The sequence below is a fragment of the Podarcis liolepis genome, assembly GCF_965112155.1.
Source record: "Podarcis liolepis genome assembly, chromosome: 14".
NCBI classification, from domain to species: domain Eukaryota; kingdom Metazoa; phylum Chordata; class Lepidosauria; order Squamata; family Lacertidae; genus Podarcis; species Podarcis liolepis.
This window is the reverse complement of record NC_139569.1, coordinates 47344040-47360886: the sequence shown is the minus strand read 5'-3', so window position 1 is coordinate 47360886 and position 16847 is coordinate 47344040. Positions and strand designations below refer to the sequence as shown.

The window sequence follows — 16847 nt, the reverse complement described above, 5'->3', positions numbered from 1 at the left end:
GAACCCTTTTTTGCATCTTTGCTTCATCCTTCTCTCTTTTTCCTTCCTAGAAAAACATGAATACTGCTGTTGATACACTCTCTGTTGAGGCATCCAGTGCCCTGTTCTCTGCAATCGGTTGCAGTTAATGATGCCTGAGAACACGAAAAAGACGTCCCTGTTTTTATTAAGCTTTTAATAGGTTTTATTTGATTGTTGTATTTTTATATGACTGTGTATTGATGGTGAGGATTTTATGTCAACCGCTTAGATATTTCTTTTCATATTAAGCCATTTATAATTTTTATACATCAGTAATAAAGCCCATCTTTGAGTCTACTCCTGCCAGTCCCACAATCTTTCACTGTCTTCAGAATTCCTTTAGACACACATTTTAGCGTCCTGCTAATGTCACATTAGCAGATTGCAATCACAGTTGTTAAAATGAATACAAATGAATTAATAATGATTATCTAATTATTTGAAAGTGTCATCCTACTTTAGGAGCCATTTCACAATGTTCCCAGGGGTTAATGACGCCACTCACTTCCTGTTGTAAATCATGCAGCAAAAGTGAGGGGGATGAAGGGGTGTGAGAAAGGGAGGCACTAATATAACGGGCTTCACACCCTCGTTGGAAACCATGCCAGAGCGATGGGCCCTCTGCTCTGTGTCTGCTTGCCGAAAGTCTTCACCACAAGGTCCCTTTGTCCTCCCTTTCCCTCTCTCAGTTTATTGTTTTTACCTTGGCATTTTATTAGAGCAATTTTAAAGTTCAAAGAAAAAACAAAATGTCAATCAAAACTATTTTTAAAAAAGCTCTTTTCGTTTGTTGCCATTGTGGTGAGCGGTTGGTGGAGCTCAAGTATGTCTTCCCACAAGAAGTTCAAGATCAAGCGGTTTCTCGCTAAGAAGCAGAAGCAGAACAGGCGCACCCCGCAATGGATCCTCATGAAAACTGTCAATAAAATCAGCTACAACTCCAAAAGGAGACACTGGAAGAGGACTAAGCTCAGACTGTAAAGAGAAGCAGCTCCAATCTTCCTGGCACAACCCTGTTTCTTGCATCAAACTCTCGAGCGCCAGAATGGTCTCTTCCTACCAATCTGCCAGATTATCAGGGCTGGAATTCTGTCTTGTGCTGTGCAGTCTCCCCCCTTTGTAGAAATATTTGTTATTACAAATATTAATGAATAAAAAACTGAATGATGGGAGGGGGGAAACTATAAAAAACAGCAAAAGGCAGCCAGTCTTCAAGGGGGAGGGAGGCAAAAAACCAGCTAATTAATTAGCTAATTAACTATTAGCTTGGCTAAAATGACTGTTGCCAACTGTTGAAAAGGGTAGCCTAGCAAGTTGTCACTGCCAGGGGGTCATTGTATCCTTTCACTGTCTCCCAAACCGTGGGGTCTGACCAAGGCAGAATACAGCAGGACTATTACTTCTATACTTCTGTTGATGCAGCATAACTCAAGAGATAGTGTCCATCCTTAGAAATAGCTAATTGGTTGATTAATTGCTGTTTTCAGCCCTTTCCACCTGGTAGGGTTGAGGTAGGAAACCAAAACACAAGCAGCATGGGAGAGGTTATGGAACTGGGATTTAAAGTTTACAGCATGCTATACTTTGAAAGAAAATTATATGAAAATGATGTATCGCTGGTATTTAACCCCTAGTAAATTAGCTAAAATGTATAAAGCAAGGTCAAATACAAGCTGGAAATGTTAGGAAAAGGAGGGCACCTTCTGTCACATGTGGTGGAGCTGTAAATAGTAAAAGAATTTTGGGGGGTGATATATAATGAACTGAAAAAAATGTTTAAAATAACCTTTTAAAAAAAAACTGCAGAAGCTTTTCTTCTAGGCTACTGGTGGATACTGGCATGGTGGTGGAACCCCTCCCACACATCCCCAGCAGGTGGGCCTGCCACATTCTGCACCAAGCTCAGTCCAAGGGCACCTGTCACTAAAAACCATAGGGATATTTAAGGTGATTAGCAGGGATTCGTAGAAACTGAATATCCATATAGCTTGAATTTAAAATGGCTGTTTCCTGTGCCCTATTAAACTATGAACTGCATTCAACTGAAAGACACAGGATAAATGAGATGCAAAATGGCCTTCTCAGCACCACTTGAAAAAGCATCCTGGGTCTCTTACTGCTGCAGGCAAGACCACCTATGGGAGGATGGAGCTGTCCATGGAAGCAGCTCGGTTTGCTGATGAAGATGATGGAGATGTCAAAAGGCAACCTGCAGCCAGAATGACAGTATGATTAACTGAAATGAGGCTGAAGTCACAAGCAGCTCAGGCCACTGGGAAATTAAGGCACCAATTCGAACCATCAAGATCAGCAATGATATTGTGGCATATCGTAGCAACAGCAGCAACATTAACTTTGACATCCTAGGCAGCGAACTAATTTCACAGCAACAGCAGCAGCATTTCAGCATCTTTTAATCCCAGAACTTTTTGAATGAATGCTGATATTCTCCAAATGGACCAGCTTCTGTCTTTTTCTTTAGGAGTGAATGGAGCGAATAATAGTGGTTTCCCCACAAACTGTTCCTGCAGGAAAAGAGCGGTTGTACTGGTCAAGGAATCCACATCCAGGAAAGAAGGTTCATGGTGCAGGAGCCACACAATTGCAGGGGTGAGACTTTGGGCATCCTTCCCTCCCTGAATGAGGTATTAATAAATGACAGGAAGCAACTATGTGGATGGCCATAGTTTGCATCCCAGATAATCCATCAGTGCTAATGAGGTGTATCCCCCAGCAAGGGAGTCGCTTCCTGTTGTGCAGCTGGAAGTATTTCTGTGCTCTCCAGTAAGTGATCTGAGGATTTCTCCCTTTTCCAGTGTGGTCCAACCACCACACAAAACAATTCAGCTCCATTAAAGCAAAAGCAGCTTGGTGGAGAGGAGTGGCTACTTGGGGGCAGGGGTGAGAGGTACTATGCCTCTACTCCAATGGGTCGCTAAAATGAAGCCCCCACCCCCATGTCAACCTACTCCTTCACAATTAAGCTTGTACCCTACACTGAACACACCAAATGTTGCAGCTGAACTACTAAAGGCTGTGATCAGCGTGTTGTGGGGGGTGGAGTGGCTGCATCTGATGCTGAACTATATTGCTGCTACAAATTTCTGCTGCTGCCTGCCTGGTTCTGCCTGAAAGGCTCTTCCAAGTCCTGTGGGCATTAGATGGGCACCTGGTTGTCCCCAGAGACTTGGAGGCTGACCCATCACAGCCCATGAGGCAAGGTGGGCATTGCTGTTGCAGCACCATGGACAGCTCCAGGTGAGCCACAAAGGAGCTTGTCTGGGGTGGGGTCTTTGTGTTGTTTTGTTTCATAAATCAGAATCATAGAATTGTCGAGTTGGAAGGGACCACGAGAAGCATATAGTCCAACCCCCTGCAGTGCAGGAATCTTTTGCCCAACGTGGGGCTTGAACCCATGATCCTGAGATTAAGAGTCTCATGCTCCACCAACTGAGTTTGAAGCTGAATCACTAGAAGTTAGGATTATGCACATAGCTGTCAACTTTCAGATTTGAAAATAAGGGATCAGTAGCCTTGAAAATAAGAGATCAGCAGCATTACCTGTCCCGGGGACAGTCTGCAGGATATCTAACAATCCCGGACAGCAGCGGGAAGCAGCGGGAAACGGCGCTGGGATAAGGGAATTTGCCACCAAAAAAGGGAAGGTTGACAGCTATGATTATGCATCCTGGTCCCTGTTTTGACCTGAGAAGCTTCATGGTGCCTTCCTCTGATTTTGGTCAAATCTCTCCTCTCCCCTTAGACTAGTGGAGCTTATAAAAAGAAGAAGTTGTGAAATTAGTGTCAGCTTTTAACAGCAGAATGTGTGCTCATGAAATTATTTATAAACCATATTTTGGGACATAGCCCACTCAGTTGTTGTCCAAGTGATGCAATCAGACGAGGTTTATTAATACCAGAACACAAGAAATGTTTCCAAGTACTTTGGTAATAATGGGGTTGGGGGGGGAGGCCTGAATGTGCCTGCTGTGCAGAAGAGCAAAAGCTGTGATTGATCTCAATGTAAACAGGGTGATTTTTCTTTCTCCAACATGACATGGAGCCCAACCGTGTGTGATGGATTCTGTCGCTGCCCCTTCCCGACCATCATTCTCGCTTTTAATCCACTCAGAGCTCTTGTTGGGCTTTTGCCTGCTGCCGTTTCATTTCACCCCCTCTCCAAACAGGATGCATGTTCAACAGCAGTAGATAGTTTCCTTTAAGAATTCAGGAAAATATGTGGTGCTCCGGGGGGCAGGGGAATAAAAGCTACTGGCAAGAAAGTTTGATTTGACTTCAAATGAAAGTGATGATCTGTTGTAAGCACTTTCAAGCCCTAGAATCTCATATGGTTTCACTCCTCCTCCTAATATGCTAGTCCTTTTTGCAGGAAGCAATCCAGATTTCCTGAACCTTGTCAGAGTAGAGATAAAGTGGCCTTTACTGGCCATCTCTTGCACGGGGTTTCCTGAGCACCTCTCCTTGGGAAATGGGTGCCCAAAGCTTTCTTATATAGAGTACTATATTCTCACCCCTCTATATTCTTATATAGAGTACTATATTCTCACCCCTTGCCTTTTCCTGTAAGACCTATTGCAGTCGTCAAGAGTCGTCAACAGGCTCATCTCAGCTATATGCCAATCTCCCATTCCCACCACCCTTCTGAGTAATACCCCTCCCCACCTTCTCACTATATAGAAGGATCTGGCAACTTCTGTTTCAGTGTATCTGAAGAAGTGTGCATGCACACAAAAGCTCATACCAAGAACTAACTTAGTTGGTCTTTAAGGTGCTACTGGAAGGAATTTTTTTATTTTTATATAGAGTACTGTGAAGGTTAATATCTGATAGATTCCTGACTGCTCTGGGGGAGTTTTCAGTGGATAGAGCAGGTAATCTTGCTGAGGCTCTTGTCTTGCTGCGGAATGGCAAAATTCTTAAGGCCATCAGCATGATCATTCCTGAAGCTCCGCTCCAGTCCTACAGAGGCCTCGTTGCTCCTTAGTATTCTGAGAAGCTGCAGTTGATGAAACAGACTTGGGGGGGAGGGGAGAGACTGGTGGAAAGCACCATTAAAGATAAAATTATCAAACCTAGGAAAGGATCAGAGTTGCTGAAGAAGAATCAATATGGCTTCTGCGAAGGTATACTCTGCCTAACCTTTTAGAGTTCTTTGAGAGTTCCAATAAGCATATGGGTAGGGGTGATCCAGTTGATACTGTGTACTTAGTCTCTTGAAAAGCTTTTGACAAAGTAGCTCACCTACTTGGTAAGCTAAGCAGTCATGGAATAAGAGGGAAGGTCCTCCTATGGAACAGTTACTGGTTAAAGAGCAGAAATAAATAAACAATCAAGGGATGTAGAAAGTGAAGTCCACCAAGGATCAGTATTGGGACCTGTGCTTTTTAAGTTCTTCATAAATAATCTAGAATTAGAAGGGAGCAATGAGGCTGCCAGGGTTGCTGATGATTCCACATGGTTTAAGGTGGTTAAATTACAAAAGGAACTCTACAAAATGGATAAGTGGTGGTATAATCACAAATACAGTTCAGGACTTATCTACACTTAACTTTCCTCTGTTCTTTCCAGGCACGATCCACAATTTGAAGCTCTGTGTCCAAGCACCCGAATTGATGTTTGCTCCGATTGAACACCAAAGATCAGGTTTTTGTGGGGAAAGCTCCAGGGCAAAAAAGAAGAAGAAGAACTGCTCAGACAAGGAGCTTCAAAGTGCAGACCTGTGCCTGGAAAGAGTGGGGCAAAAGCTAAATGTGGATAAGCGCTCAGTGTAAGCAAGTTTAATGTTATGCATGTTGGGGCAAAAATTCTTAATTCCACATATAGTCTCATGAGGGCTGGTTAGGCACTAACTGCCCAGGAATGAAACTGGGATTGCAATAGAAATGTCAACCCAGTGTGCAGCAGCTACAAAAAAAATAGATTCCATGTGAAGGGAGGTTGTGTGTGTGTGTGTGTGTGTGTGTGTGTGTGTGTGTGTGTAGTGACAAAAGAACTGAAGTTCTAGTGAAGCTGACTTTTGAAAGATTCAGGAAAGACAAATGAAAGTACATATTTACACAGTGCCTAGCTTGACTATTGAATTTGCTACAGCAATATGTGGCTTTCACCACCAACCTACAATGAAATCTTAACATGTCTACTTACTTCTAGGTATGTAGGTACAGTGGTACCTCGGTTTAAGAACAGCCCTGTTTATGAACTATTCAGTTTACAAACTCTGCAAAACCGGAAATAGTGTCCTGGTTTGTGAACTTTACCTCGGTCTAAGAATGGAAGCCAAATGGTGGAAGAGCACCAGCGGTGGGAGGCCTCATTAGGGAAAGTACGCCTCGGTTTAAGAACGGTTTCGGTTTAAGAACGGACTTCCGGAATGGATTAAGTTTGTAAACCGAGGTACCATTGTATAGGGTTGCAGCCTTAGATGACTTTAAAGGGGGATTAGATAGAGTTATGGCAAATAAGGCCATCATTGGCTAGGAGTCACTATGATGTTGCTCTACCTCCAGGACCAGGACCAGCAGCAACCCTCTGAAGACCAGATGCTGGGGAGCAACAGCAGGAAAAGGCTGTCACCTGCATGACCTACCTCTGGGCTTCCTATGAGGGGCTTCTGGTAGGCCATGGTGAAGAATGGGGCTGTTGAATTAGATGGGCCCCCTTTGGTGAGATCCAGCTGCTGGAAGAAGAGTTTGGATTTGGATAAGGAGTCTCAAAGTGGCTAACAATCTCCTTTTCCCTTCCTCCCCCACAACAAACACTCTGTGAGGTAAGTGGGGCTTAGAGACTTCAGAGAAGTGTGACTGGCCCAAGGTCACCCAGCAGCTGCATGTGGAGGAGCGGGGAAGCGAACCCGGTTCACCAGATTATGAGTCCGCTGCTCTTAACCGCTACACCACACTGGACTCTTCTTCTAGCCCAATCCAGGAGTACAGCAGAGAACAACATCCAAATTTGGAGCTGGAGGGCTGCTGTTGCAAACACAAGGACAGCCAGGCCACATTTCAGGCTACAAGACCCCTTTGCCCTCCCACATTTCATCACAGAAGGCAAAAAAACAAGGCAAAGCCTTCTCCATTGTGATTATCTGCTTCTCTGTCCCACTGATTTATTTGGTGTCAACCAGCAGAGAGCTTTTTATATAATGAAACACTGCCTGCATGCCATCTGTCATCCATCACCCAAAGTGGCACGCCATTTAAAAGGTTTTTGTTGGGGGGGGTGGATGGACAGACAGACAGAGGAGTGGGTGCACCTCCTACTAATCGCCTGATTTCAGGAACTGGGCTGGGCAGAGACCCTGAAATGCACACATGGAATGTGGTAGCTGCAACCGTGGGCCAGTGTGGTCGTGGTGCTCAGTCTTACTATCCCATGGCAGGATTATTCTGCTCACAGCAGTTGCAGCCTGATAATTATTATTGATTCACTCTCAGGCTGTCAATCTGGGAACAGCTCTAAAGTAGTCCATGATGGACAGAGAGAGAATTGGACAGCCACCATCCAACGAAGAAACTTCATCTTGAAAATGAACTTAGATGAGATGGTGCAGGTGGATAAGGGTAATTGATTATTGTTTTAGAGTGGAAGAAGGAGATATTTTTAAAGAAATATCTCTTTGGTATCCACCCTAAGAAATCTGCACTACTCATAAGACTGTTCGCAAATGCCATACACTTTTAAAATTCTGTGTAAATGGTTTACTAAGGCTTATTTTATCACAGAAATGCAGTTAAGATTCCCTGGTTTGCAGAACGCACAAGGCAGTTTCCTCCTGGGAATGATACAAGCTGTTCCAAGCTGCATGACTTAGTGCCACAAAGAGACTAGCTAGTACCCTGCACTGTTAGGGACAGTGAGGGGTCCAAGTTGCTAATGCAAGAGAACTTCCTTGTTATGCCCATGTGGTACCCAACCCACCCATGACAGTGGTACCCAACCCACCCATGGCACCATTCACATAATGAAAACTACCATAGAGATATCAAAAATTTCAAAAGTAGGGGTCCATGGGTTGACTTCTTTTGGAGGGGAAGAGGGGGTCCGCAGTACGTAGCTAACTGGGAACCACTGTTATAAGGAATTCTTTGCAAAGTGTTTTAAGCCTGATGTTTTGCTGTGTTGCCTAACATTCTCTGCTCCAGCTGCACAAGCCAGATCTCCACTGCAAGGTGTTTGCCATGGGAAAATGCCTTCCAAAAGAGACACAAAGGTAGACACAGGCAAATGCACATTATTTCTAAAAGGCAGGGCACAAATATGTCCATGAATGACTGACTGAATATGAAGCCCAGTGAGTGAACAGGCTGACCTCCTTTGCAGGGTTGTTATTATGAGGATAAAATGGGGCAGCCTCCAGCTCTGCTGTCCTCTGAGTGCCTTTTGCCTTGGTGAACCTCTCCATTTGCTAACATCTACAAGGGGAGTTGGGATGTGGGTGGTGCTGTGGGTTAAACCACAGAGCCTAGGACTTGCTGATCAGAAGGTCTGCGGTTCGAATCCCTGCGACGGGGTGAGCTCCCGTCGCTCTGTCCCTGCTCCTGCCAACCTAGCAGTTCAAAACCCCGTCAAAGTGCAAGTAGATAAATAGGTACTGCTCCGGCGGGAAGATAAATGGCATTTCTGTGTGCTGCTCTGGTTTGCCAGAAGTGGCTTAGTCATGCTGGCCACATGACCCAGAAGCTGTACGCCGGCTCAGCCGGCTCAGCCTCAGCCAATAAAGCAAGATGAGCGCCGCAACCCCAAAGTCGGTCATGACTGGACCTAATGGTCAGGGGTCCCTTTACCTTTACCTTACAAGGGGAGTTTAGTGAGCTGTAAAGGGGGACTTGGCTATGCAATCCCATCTGTGTGGCTCTGCATACAGCATTTAAAAACAAGATGTGATGGCGCTTGTCGTTCATTTCTCTCTAAGTGGAATGCCACATTCAGGTGTCTTTCTCAAGATTGCAAAAAAGCCTTCCCAAGGTTCCATCATCAAGAATGAAAACCCCTTTTCCTTGGGCTCTTGACTCCTTGTAATCATAAAATGCCTCTTGGAATCTTCAATGGGGTGACAATTCACTGAAGATTAATTCTTGTGCAGGAGTCGCTGGGGCTCAAGCCAACTCTTTGATTAGTTGTAAATGACGTGTGTTGGTCGAAATGAGTCTCCTCCTATTATCTCAGAGCCCATTCCCAGGGCCAGCGCTCCTGCCCCTCCAGATGCAGCTGTTGCTGTATTTGCTTCCCAATTACATTGTGGGTGAACTCAAGAGAACACAAACCAGCAGAGGAGAAATCTGCTCAGTCTCACCACAATTAGGGCTTATGCTCTGTTCAGGAAAAGTCAGGCAGACAGGTCACTCGTATTTGATTTTTGAGCATGTTATTTAGAATTTGGCCACAGACACAAATCATTGCACACAAATCTGTTCATTTGTTTTTTAAGGGAAAGATCTTCCAGCAGTGGTAGTATTGATTTCCCACTATTATGTCTTAAAAACTGATGCACACACACAGTGTACACACACACAGCCTGCAGCACAGAGATCATTTTCTGCTTGGTCTTTTGCCAGCCACAGGCATTCCTGCCCCTTGCAATTATATTGGAGCGCAGAGGCTGACGGCTCCCTCAATCCACCACATGCTACTTTCTCCTCCTGAATTGCATCATGAGGACCTCTTCACTTCCTCGCATTCTGCTGCTCCAGAGAAGCGGACACGGAGCAATGGATCCAAACTACAAGAAAGAAGATTCCACCTAAACATTAGGAAGAACTTCCTGATAGTAAGAGCTGTTCGACAGTGGAATTTGCTGCCAAGGAGTGTGGTGGAGTCTCCTACTTTGGAGGTCTTTAAGCAGAGGCTTGACAACCATATGTCAGGAGTGCTCTGGTGGTGTTTCCTGCTTGGCAGGGGGTTGGACTCGATGGCCCTTGTGGTCTCTTCCAACTCTATGATTCTATGATTCTAGGAGGGGGCAAGATGAAGAAGACAGAGCCAGCACAAGCTCCTTCCCCATTTCTTTAATAAAAAAATAAAATTAAAAGGAAAGGGTCCTTCTTGCAATGCTTGATTCGCTTTTGGGATCCTTAACCACAATGTGTGATGATGTGTCCCACAGCTTGCATGGACTTTTCAAAGCACAAGAAAAATTCTTCGAGAACAAACAGAGACATCCTTAGGAGCTTGGAAGCTGGGCCTTCCAGCTTATCACTCGCAGTGCTCAGGCAACCAAAAAGCTTTGGAACTCAAGCCACTTTTCAGAAGTTGCTAACAGATGAAGAATAAGGATTTATTTTAGCATCTAGAGATGTCATGAGAGAGTACTGCAGATATTAATAATGTGCAGCTTGAAGCAACTGGATGCATAAAAACTGACTCCTTTTGGGAAAAAACATTGTCCAGACCCATAAGTATTGTTCAATACTTTATTTGCAGAACTTCCTTGGAAACAGAACAAAAACCATAGTGATACATCAAAAATAGTTGCATACAATATTTTGCGCATGTCCAGCACAGGCTCATCATCTTATAAGAAAAAAACTTTACTTCTTCCAGAAATAAATCTGTGTCTCTTTCCCATTCCAGCCTGTGTCTCTTTCCCATTCTATCCTGCCTAAGGCTATGCAGTTCCTGGAGAGCCATTATCACATCCTTTGTTGTCTCTGTGGCATCAGAGAAAGACTGACAACTCCCTTAAGGTTGGTGATTTGCAACTGAATGCCTTACTCGTGTGATCTAAGGTTAAACACTCATGTGTCAGAGCAGAGAACATTCTCAGTTAATCATGAACTTAGTTAAAGCTCAGAGAGCTGCCATGGAAAATCCTGAATGTTAGCAATACACATTCAGGCATTCTCCATTTCAGTGTCAGTTAAATAATTATACTTGACAGAGAGGAGGCAGCATAATCATTTGAAAATGAAGCTAAAGGGAGGGGGGAAGCAGAGTGGTGGGGAAAGAGGCCATTGTGGGTAAGGCAAGCGAAGTGGGAAGCAGGGAGCCAGTGGTGTAGCGTGGGGGGTGCCAGGGGTGCCAGCCACACCAGGCGCAACATCTGGGGGGCGCGAGTCCAGAGGGAAGGGACAAGTTCCTTCCTCCGCTGGGCTTCCCACCGCCAGCGCCAGCCTTGCACCCTAGCGCGTGCGCTCCCCCCGCCGCCGCTGCGGCTGTGCTCCACTCACTGCTCGCAGGAGGAGCAGCCGCTGCAGCAGCGCCGACGCCGCCACCGACGCCTGGCCGGGCACGAGCAGCCTCTGCACCCCGCCGCCGCCGCCATCCCCTCGGCCCAGCCACAGGCGGCGGCTGCTTCTGCCGACTGGGAGGGAGGAGAGCTCCAAGGGGCCTCGCCGCACCCTGCGCTCCCCAAAACCCTCCGAGAGGAAGCCGGCGGGTGGGCGAGGGTCTCCCGGCAGAAGGGGGCGCCGCTGGCTCCGGCTCTCAGTGCAAGTCTCAGCCGTGGGGGGGGGGGCGAGGATGGAGCACGGCTGGAAGCCCCCGGACCCGGCTGGGAGGAGGAGAGGCGCTAGCCAAGCCCGGATCTGGAGCTCCACCTGCAGCCCAGGAGAGGAGGGGGCGGGGAGGCGCCCGAGGGGAGGGGGCTCCGGCTGCCTCGGCCCGCGGGGGCTCCGCAAATAATAAATTTAATAAATTCCTGCTGAGCCTTTGGGGGGGGTCCTTGGCTCCTTCGCTCGCCCCCCGCCCCAGTGGCATAGCGTGGGGGGGTGCAGGGGGGCTGGGCGCAACATCTGGGGGGGGCGCTCGCACCCGAGTGCTAAAATACACGGGTTAGGGGGCGCAAATTACTTGCCTTGCCCGGGTGCTGACAACCCACGCTACGCCACTGCAGGGAGCCTTTATATTTTATATTTAGAGATGGATTCAGAAATGACAGGAAGAGAGGCAGGACTAGCTGCTCCACCCCAGGCTCACCCCGAGGGCCAAAGCATTCCACACAGACCCAACCAGAGGGGCTGTTGTGACATTCCGCTGCACCACAAAGTGATTGGGCATGCCTGGGCTTGAGGCCTCTGATGCCAAGTACTAAAGAAAGAAAACTGCTGCTTGGCTGTTGCTTTAGGAAGGAGCTTCTGCAGCTGGCACAGCCCATCTCTGTTGGCACAGAGCCCCCTCCCCCATCAAGGGGAGGGGAACACGCAGCCCTTGGCCACTGCACAGGCCAGTGTCAGGCATGATTTCCCTTTCGCCTCGGGTGTGAGAATTGCAAGAGCGCTTTGGATGCCAAGACGATACTCTGGCACCATGCATTAGAGTATAATGATGCTGTAGTCACGGCAGTTTTTGTTAACCTTAATGAGCATGTGTAACATCTTTGGGCGAAGGGCATCGCATTACAATGTGTGATGAATTATGCAATAACAGAGTTCAATACACACCCACTACTTCTCCCAGATGTTAAACAGTGCAGGAAATCAATCCTGAAGTTTAACTGTATTAAAAGGAAGCCAAATATCATTCTCCCCACAGAATGCCTGCAACAGGCTTGCTTGCTAGGGCAATCCCAAAGTGGCTGCTCTTTGGCTGCAGAGAGGGCGATGGTTGGGGGAGATAACCACAAGCTGTGCCGGTTCACACAGTGAGCCCTGGGCTCTGCAGGGTCCCAGAAAAACTGGGCTCAAAAGGCACCTTCCTCCTCCTCAGCCGGCTTTCAGGCAGGACACGTGGGAGGAGCACTTTCTGCCGCCACCCCCTATCATATTGCAGCGAAAGGGGACAGGTAAGAGGAGGTAAGGGACACGGGTGGCACTGTAGGTTAAACCACAGAGCCTAGGACTTGCCGATCAGAAGGTTGGCGGTTCGAATCCCCGCAACGGGGTGAGCTCCTGTTGCTCGGTCCCTGCTCCTGCCAACCTAGCAGTTCGAAAGCACATCAAAGTACAAGTAGCTAAATAGGTACCACTCCTGTGGGAAGGTAAACAGCGTTTCCATGCGCTGCTCTGGTTCACCAGAAGCGGCTTAGTCATGCTGGCCACAGGACCCAAAGCTGTACGCTGGCTCCCTTGGCCAATAAAGCGAGATGAGCACCGCAACCCCAGAGTCGGTCACAACTGGACCTAAAGGATCCCTTTACCCTTTACCTTTAAGAGGAGCTTCATAGGAACCTAATGAGCGCCTGGCTTCTGCAGCTGGATCAGGCCAAAAGGGAGCCCATCTAGTCCAGCATCCTCTTCTCACAACCCCAGAGGCGGTCAAGGTAGGAGGAAAGAGAAACAGGCAACCCCAGTGCCTCCCCTTGCAGGGAATGTAATGTGCCCATCACATGAAGCAGCAAGCCTTGGCAGGACTGAAACTGGTAAGTGGAGCAGTCTGTTCTGTTTTCCACATGCAGCTTCTGCAGAGTTACAAAGAGCCTGGTGCATTATCTCAATGAGCTCCCAGGCAGATCCCTTTGCAAGCTGCACAAAGATATACAAGGAACTGAGCAACAGGCCAGACTGCAGGCTAGGAGAAGGAGGTGGGGACACCACTTGCTAATATACAGCTGCCACGGAGGAGGGACTGCAAACCGTGGGTGGAGTGCAAGAGTCTATTATAACCCAATTCCTACATATCCTGTTAACAGAGGCAGATTTAGGGGAGCACAACTGATTCGGTCACACAGGGTGGGGAGCCTCAGAGGTGCCACAGCAGGTGCCACAACTATTATTTAGAATGGAAGGCAAGGGCCACCAAATTTTGGCATCACACAGGGTGCCACTGAAATTTGAGACCCCAAGATCCATCACTGCTGCTGTTCAACTATTTCTAAGCCCCAGCCCATGGTCATAAGAATCTAGAATCTTACTTTTAAAATCATCACCATCCTCTTACTTTTGGAACATACACACACACAGGCTCTTACGCTGTCAAATTGTACTGTGGTTGCGAGAAGTACACACATTTCTCGGTTAAATTCTTCAACTGTTGCAAGAGCAACATTTCCTCTATTGTATTCATCAGGCTGTTCTCCAATCACTCTGGAGCCTCAGGTGGCTAATTTGTGGATTAAAAGGAATGGCCCTGGTAGGAAAAGGAAATGCAGTGGAGGATGAAAAGCATCTTCTGTGCTGCACTCTGCCATTACACCCGTTGCCAGCACAAAAGGAGGCAGGAGAATAACATCAGATAGAATGTTTTATTTGTATTGTGGAAAGGATGTTGGAAGGGCATATTGCCTACTCTGAGCACACTGGGTACAGCACAGGAGAAGTTGTCACTCTCTAAAGGAAGCCTTCTTGCTTCTAATAGCTTCTTTGACTCTGTTCATTAACCACGCTGGCATCCTTTTGGCTCTCATGGTACCTTTCCTGGTCTCTGGGATACACTCCAGTTGAACGTCTAATAATGTGTTTTTCAAAGCATTTTGTAGAGATTTGACTCTCTTAATTTTGCCTTTCTACTCTCTTTTACCCAACCCCACTCATTTTGGAGAAGTTCCTCCTTTTGAAGTCAAATGTGAGCATGTTGGATTTTCTTAGCAACTGGCTATTAGCAGAGACATTTAATTTAATAGCAGTAAGGTCACTGTTTGGTTTCAGCAGCACTTACATCTTGCTCCAGGTCCTGGGTACCAGTCAAGATTAAGTCCAGGGTCACCTGTCAGTTCGGGGACCAACAGATCTAAGGCACAGCCATTTAGGGTATCCAGATATTTTTCCTCTTCCTTGTAACTGGAACACATATATAGCCAGTCTACATGAAGGGGATTGATGTCACTCACTACCAAAACATTTCCCCTTTCATTTTCTTCCTTGATTTCATTCTCCATCTGAAGATCTTCCTGAGCATTTTGAGCAGGGTGTGTGTTTATGATAGCATTGCCCCAGTGCTGAATTTTTCTTGATGCCTGGTATCACCACCCACAACAACTCTGTGGGAGAGCCGGCCCCTTTGGGGATTTCTTGCTTGTTGGGCCTGTTTGATGTAGCTCCAGTTTGCCCTCCCCTGTTCTATTTTACACCGAATTTAGTGGTCTATGCAGGCAGAGAGATGAGAGGCAATTCTGCAAGGTTTGTGTGGTTTTTTTTTGGTTTTTTGTTTTTTTTTTGTAGATGCAAAACAGTTTAGGATATCAAGTTGTGATTTACTCCACAATCCGCCCTGTGCATGAATGGAAAGCTTTAATATAACAAGTGTGGGATGTGACACACAAGAGCAGTCAAGTACAACATTCCTAGAGTGAACATGTTTACACATTGGGAAGAATGTTTGTCCAGCCAGCAGGTAAACTTCCTGTTTCCTTCTGGGCTGGGGCAGACTTCCTCTGCATGTGACTAGAGGTGGCCATGGCCTCACTTGTGCAGGTAACAAAAGCATAGGACTGGCCGCCATCTCTCTCTCTATGACTACTTTCGTCAAAGAAGCAACATCTGCTTAGCCAAAGATTGTGACGGCCTGGGAATCCGATTCAGAGGCTGAACCGGAGGAATCCCAGCCTGCACAGGAGTCCCCGCCTCCAGGGCCGGCTGAGCTGGGGCAGGGCCTTGATTCTGAAGCGCCTGCACCTGTGCCGGATCCTCAGGAGCAGGTACCAGGTGATTCCACTCTGGCTCCGGAGGCGATTGAGGACACAGTGCCTACAGGTGCGCCTCTCCCAGCCCTGTCAGGGGAAGGTGAGTCTCCCCCTGGGTCTAGTAACCCTCCAGCCTCTCCTGAGCTGCAGAGGCTCAGGGCAGAGAGGTGGAGGGAACTGGTTTCTCCCAGGAGAAGTGCTCGCCTTAAGGCCAGGAGAGGCAGGTTTCCTGGGGGCCGGGACCGCCCCTGGCCTCAGAGAAGATAAAGGCCAGTCAGCCCAGTCCCAGGTTGTGGGAACAACGTCGTTGAATACCTGCTTCTGCCCGGACTCAGACCTGTCCTTCCAGAGTTCCCGTCCCTGCCCGGCTTCCTGCTTCGGACCCCGCCTCGCTCTTTGTGAACTGTTTCCAGACTCGTGACCCAGGACTGGACTTTGACCACGCCAATGGTAACCTTCCCCCCGGGACCAGCACAAAGATGCTCTCTTATCTTCCAGCCAAGAGAGGACAAAGGGACTGTCTCCTTATGAGATAGTTTCCAGGTGTATGTTCCTGTTCTAAGCTAAGTCTGCCTTCTGGGATCCGATCGTGAACAGAATGTGAGTGAGTAAACTCTTTTTATACTTATATAGAAGAGTGTGTCGTGTCTTATCTTTTATGAGGGAATAAGGAGAAAATACCAGAACAGTTATTATAGACGCTTTAGCAAGCTTGAGCAAACACATCTGTTGTGGAAGTTTAAAAAGGGAAATGTTACTCTGCTAAATTGTGGAACTTGTTAACACAAGTTGGAAAGGATATAATCAAACAATATCTCCTCTCCTGCATCCCTTAACATTCCCACAACAAGGATGAAAAACAAAGACCAGGAGAAACAAACAATACACAGCATGTATCATAGCATTCCCAGGACATAAACTCCGAGTTGGCACTGATGGGCCAGACAGGCTGTTCTGACACCCAGCAGAGCAGCCTGCAAATAATCAGGTGGGTCCTACGTTCCTTCCCAGCAGTTTGGAAAACATCAGACTTGCTTGGGGAAAACTGTGAGGATGCAGGAGTACCAATGAGAGCAGGATGGGGGGGCGGTTTAGGATAGGGGGCTTCCTGCTCTTTAGGGGTTGAGGGACACAGGCAGAATTAAGGCAGTGAAATGGCCACATTCAGCACATTATTTTGGGCAGCTGCCTTGTGACAAACCCATTAAAAGCCCAAAGGATTACAAGGCACTATTAATATTTCCTCGGCTTTAAAAACCTCTCTCCTTACACGGGTCAGCCTGAGGAGGCCAGAGCAGATGGGGCAGGGCTG

General features: G+C 47.2%; 1 protein-coding gene across 1 annotated transcript; it reads left to right on the top strand.

The window, feature by feature from the left end:
• The first annotated feature begins 801 nt into the window (after positions 1-801).
• LOC310692809 (large ribosomal subunit protein eL39-like) lies at positions 802-1185 on the top strand. Its single transcript, XM_083474094.1, has one exon. The coding sequence runs from the start codon at positions 847-849 to the stop codon at positions 1000-1002; it is 156 nt and encodes a 51-aa protein (XP_083330220.1). The 5' UTR covers positions 802-846; the 3' UTR covers positions 1003-1185.
• The last annotated feature ends 15662 nt before the right edge of the window (positions 1186-16847 follow it).

What these genes read in the sequence shown, in the direction of transcription:
- LOC310692809 (XM_083474094.1), top strand. Translation starts at nt 847, where the DNA reads ATGTCTTCCCACAAGAAGTTCAAGATCAAGCGGTTTCTCGCTAAGAAG.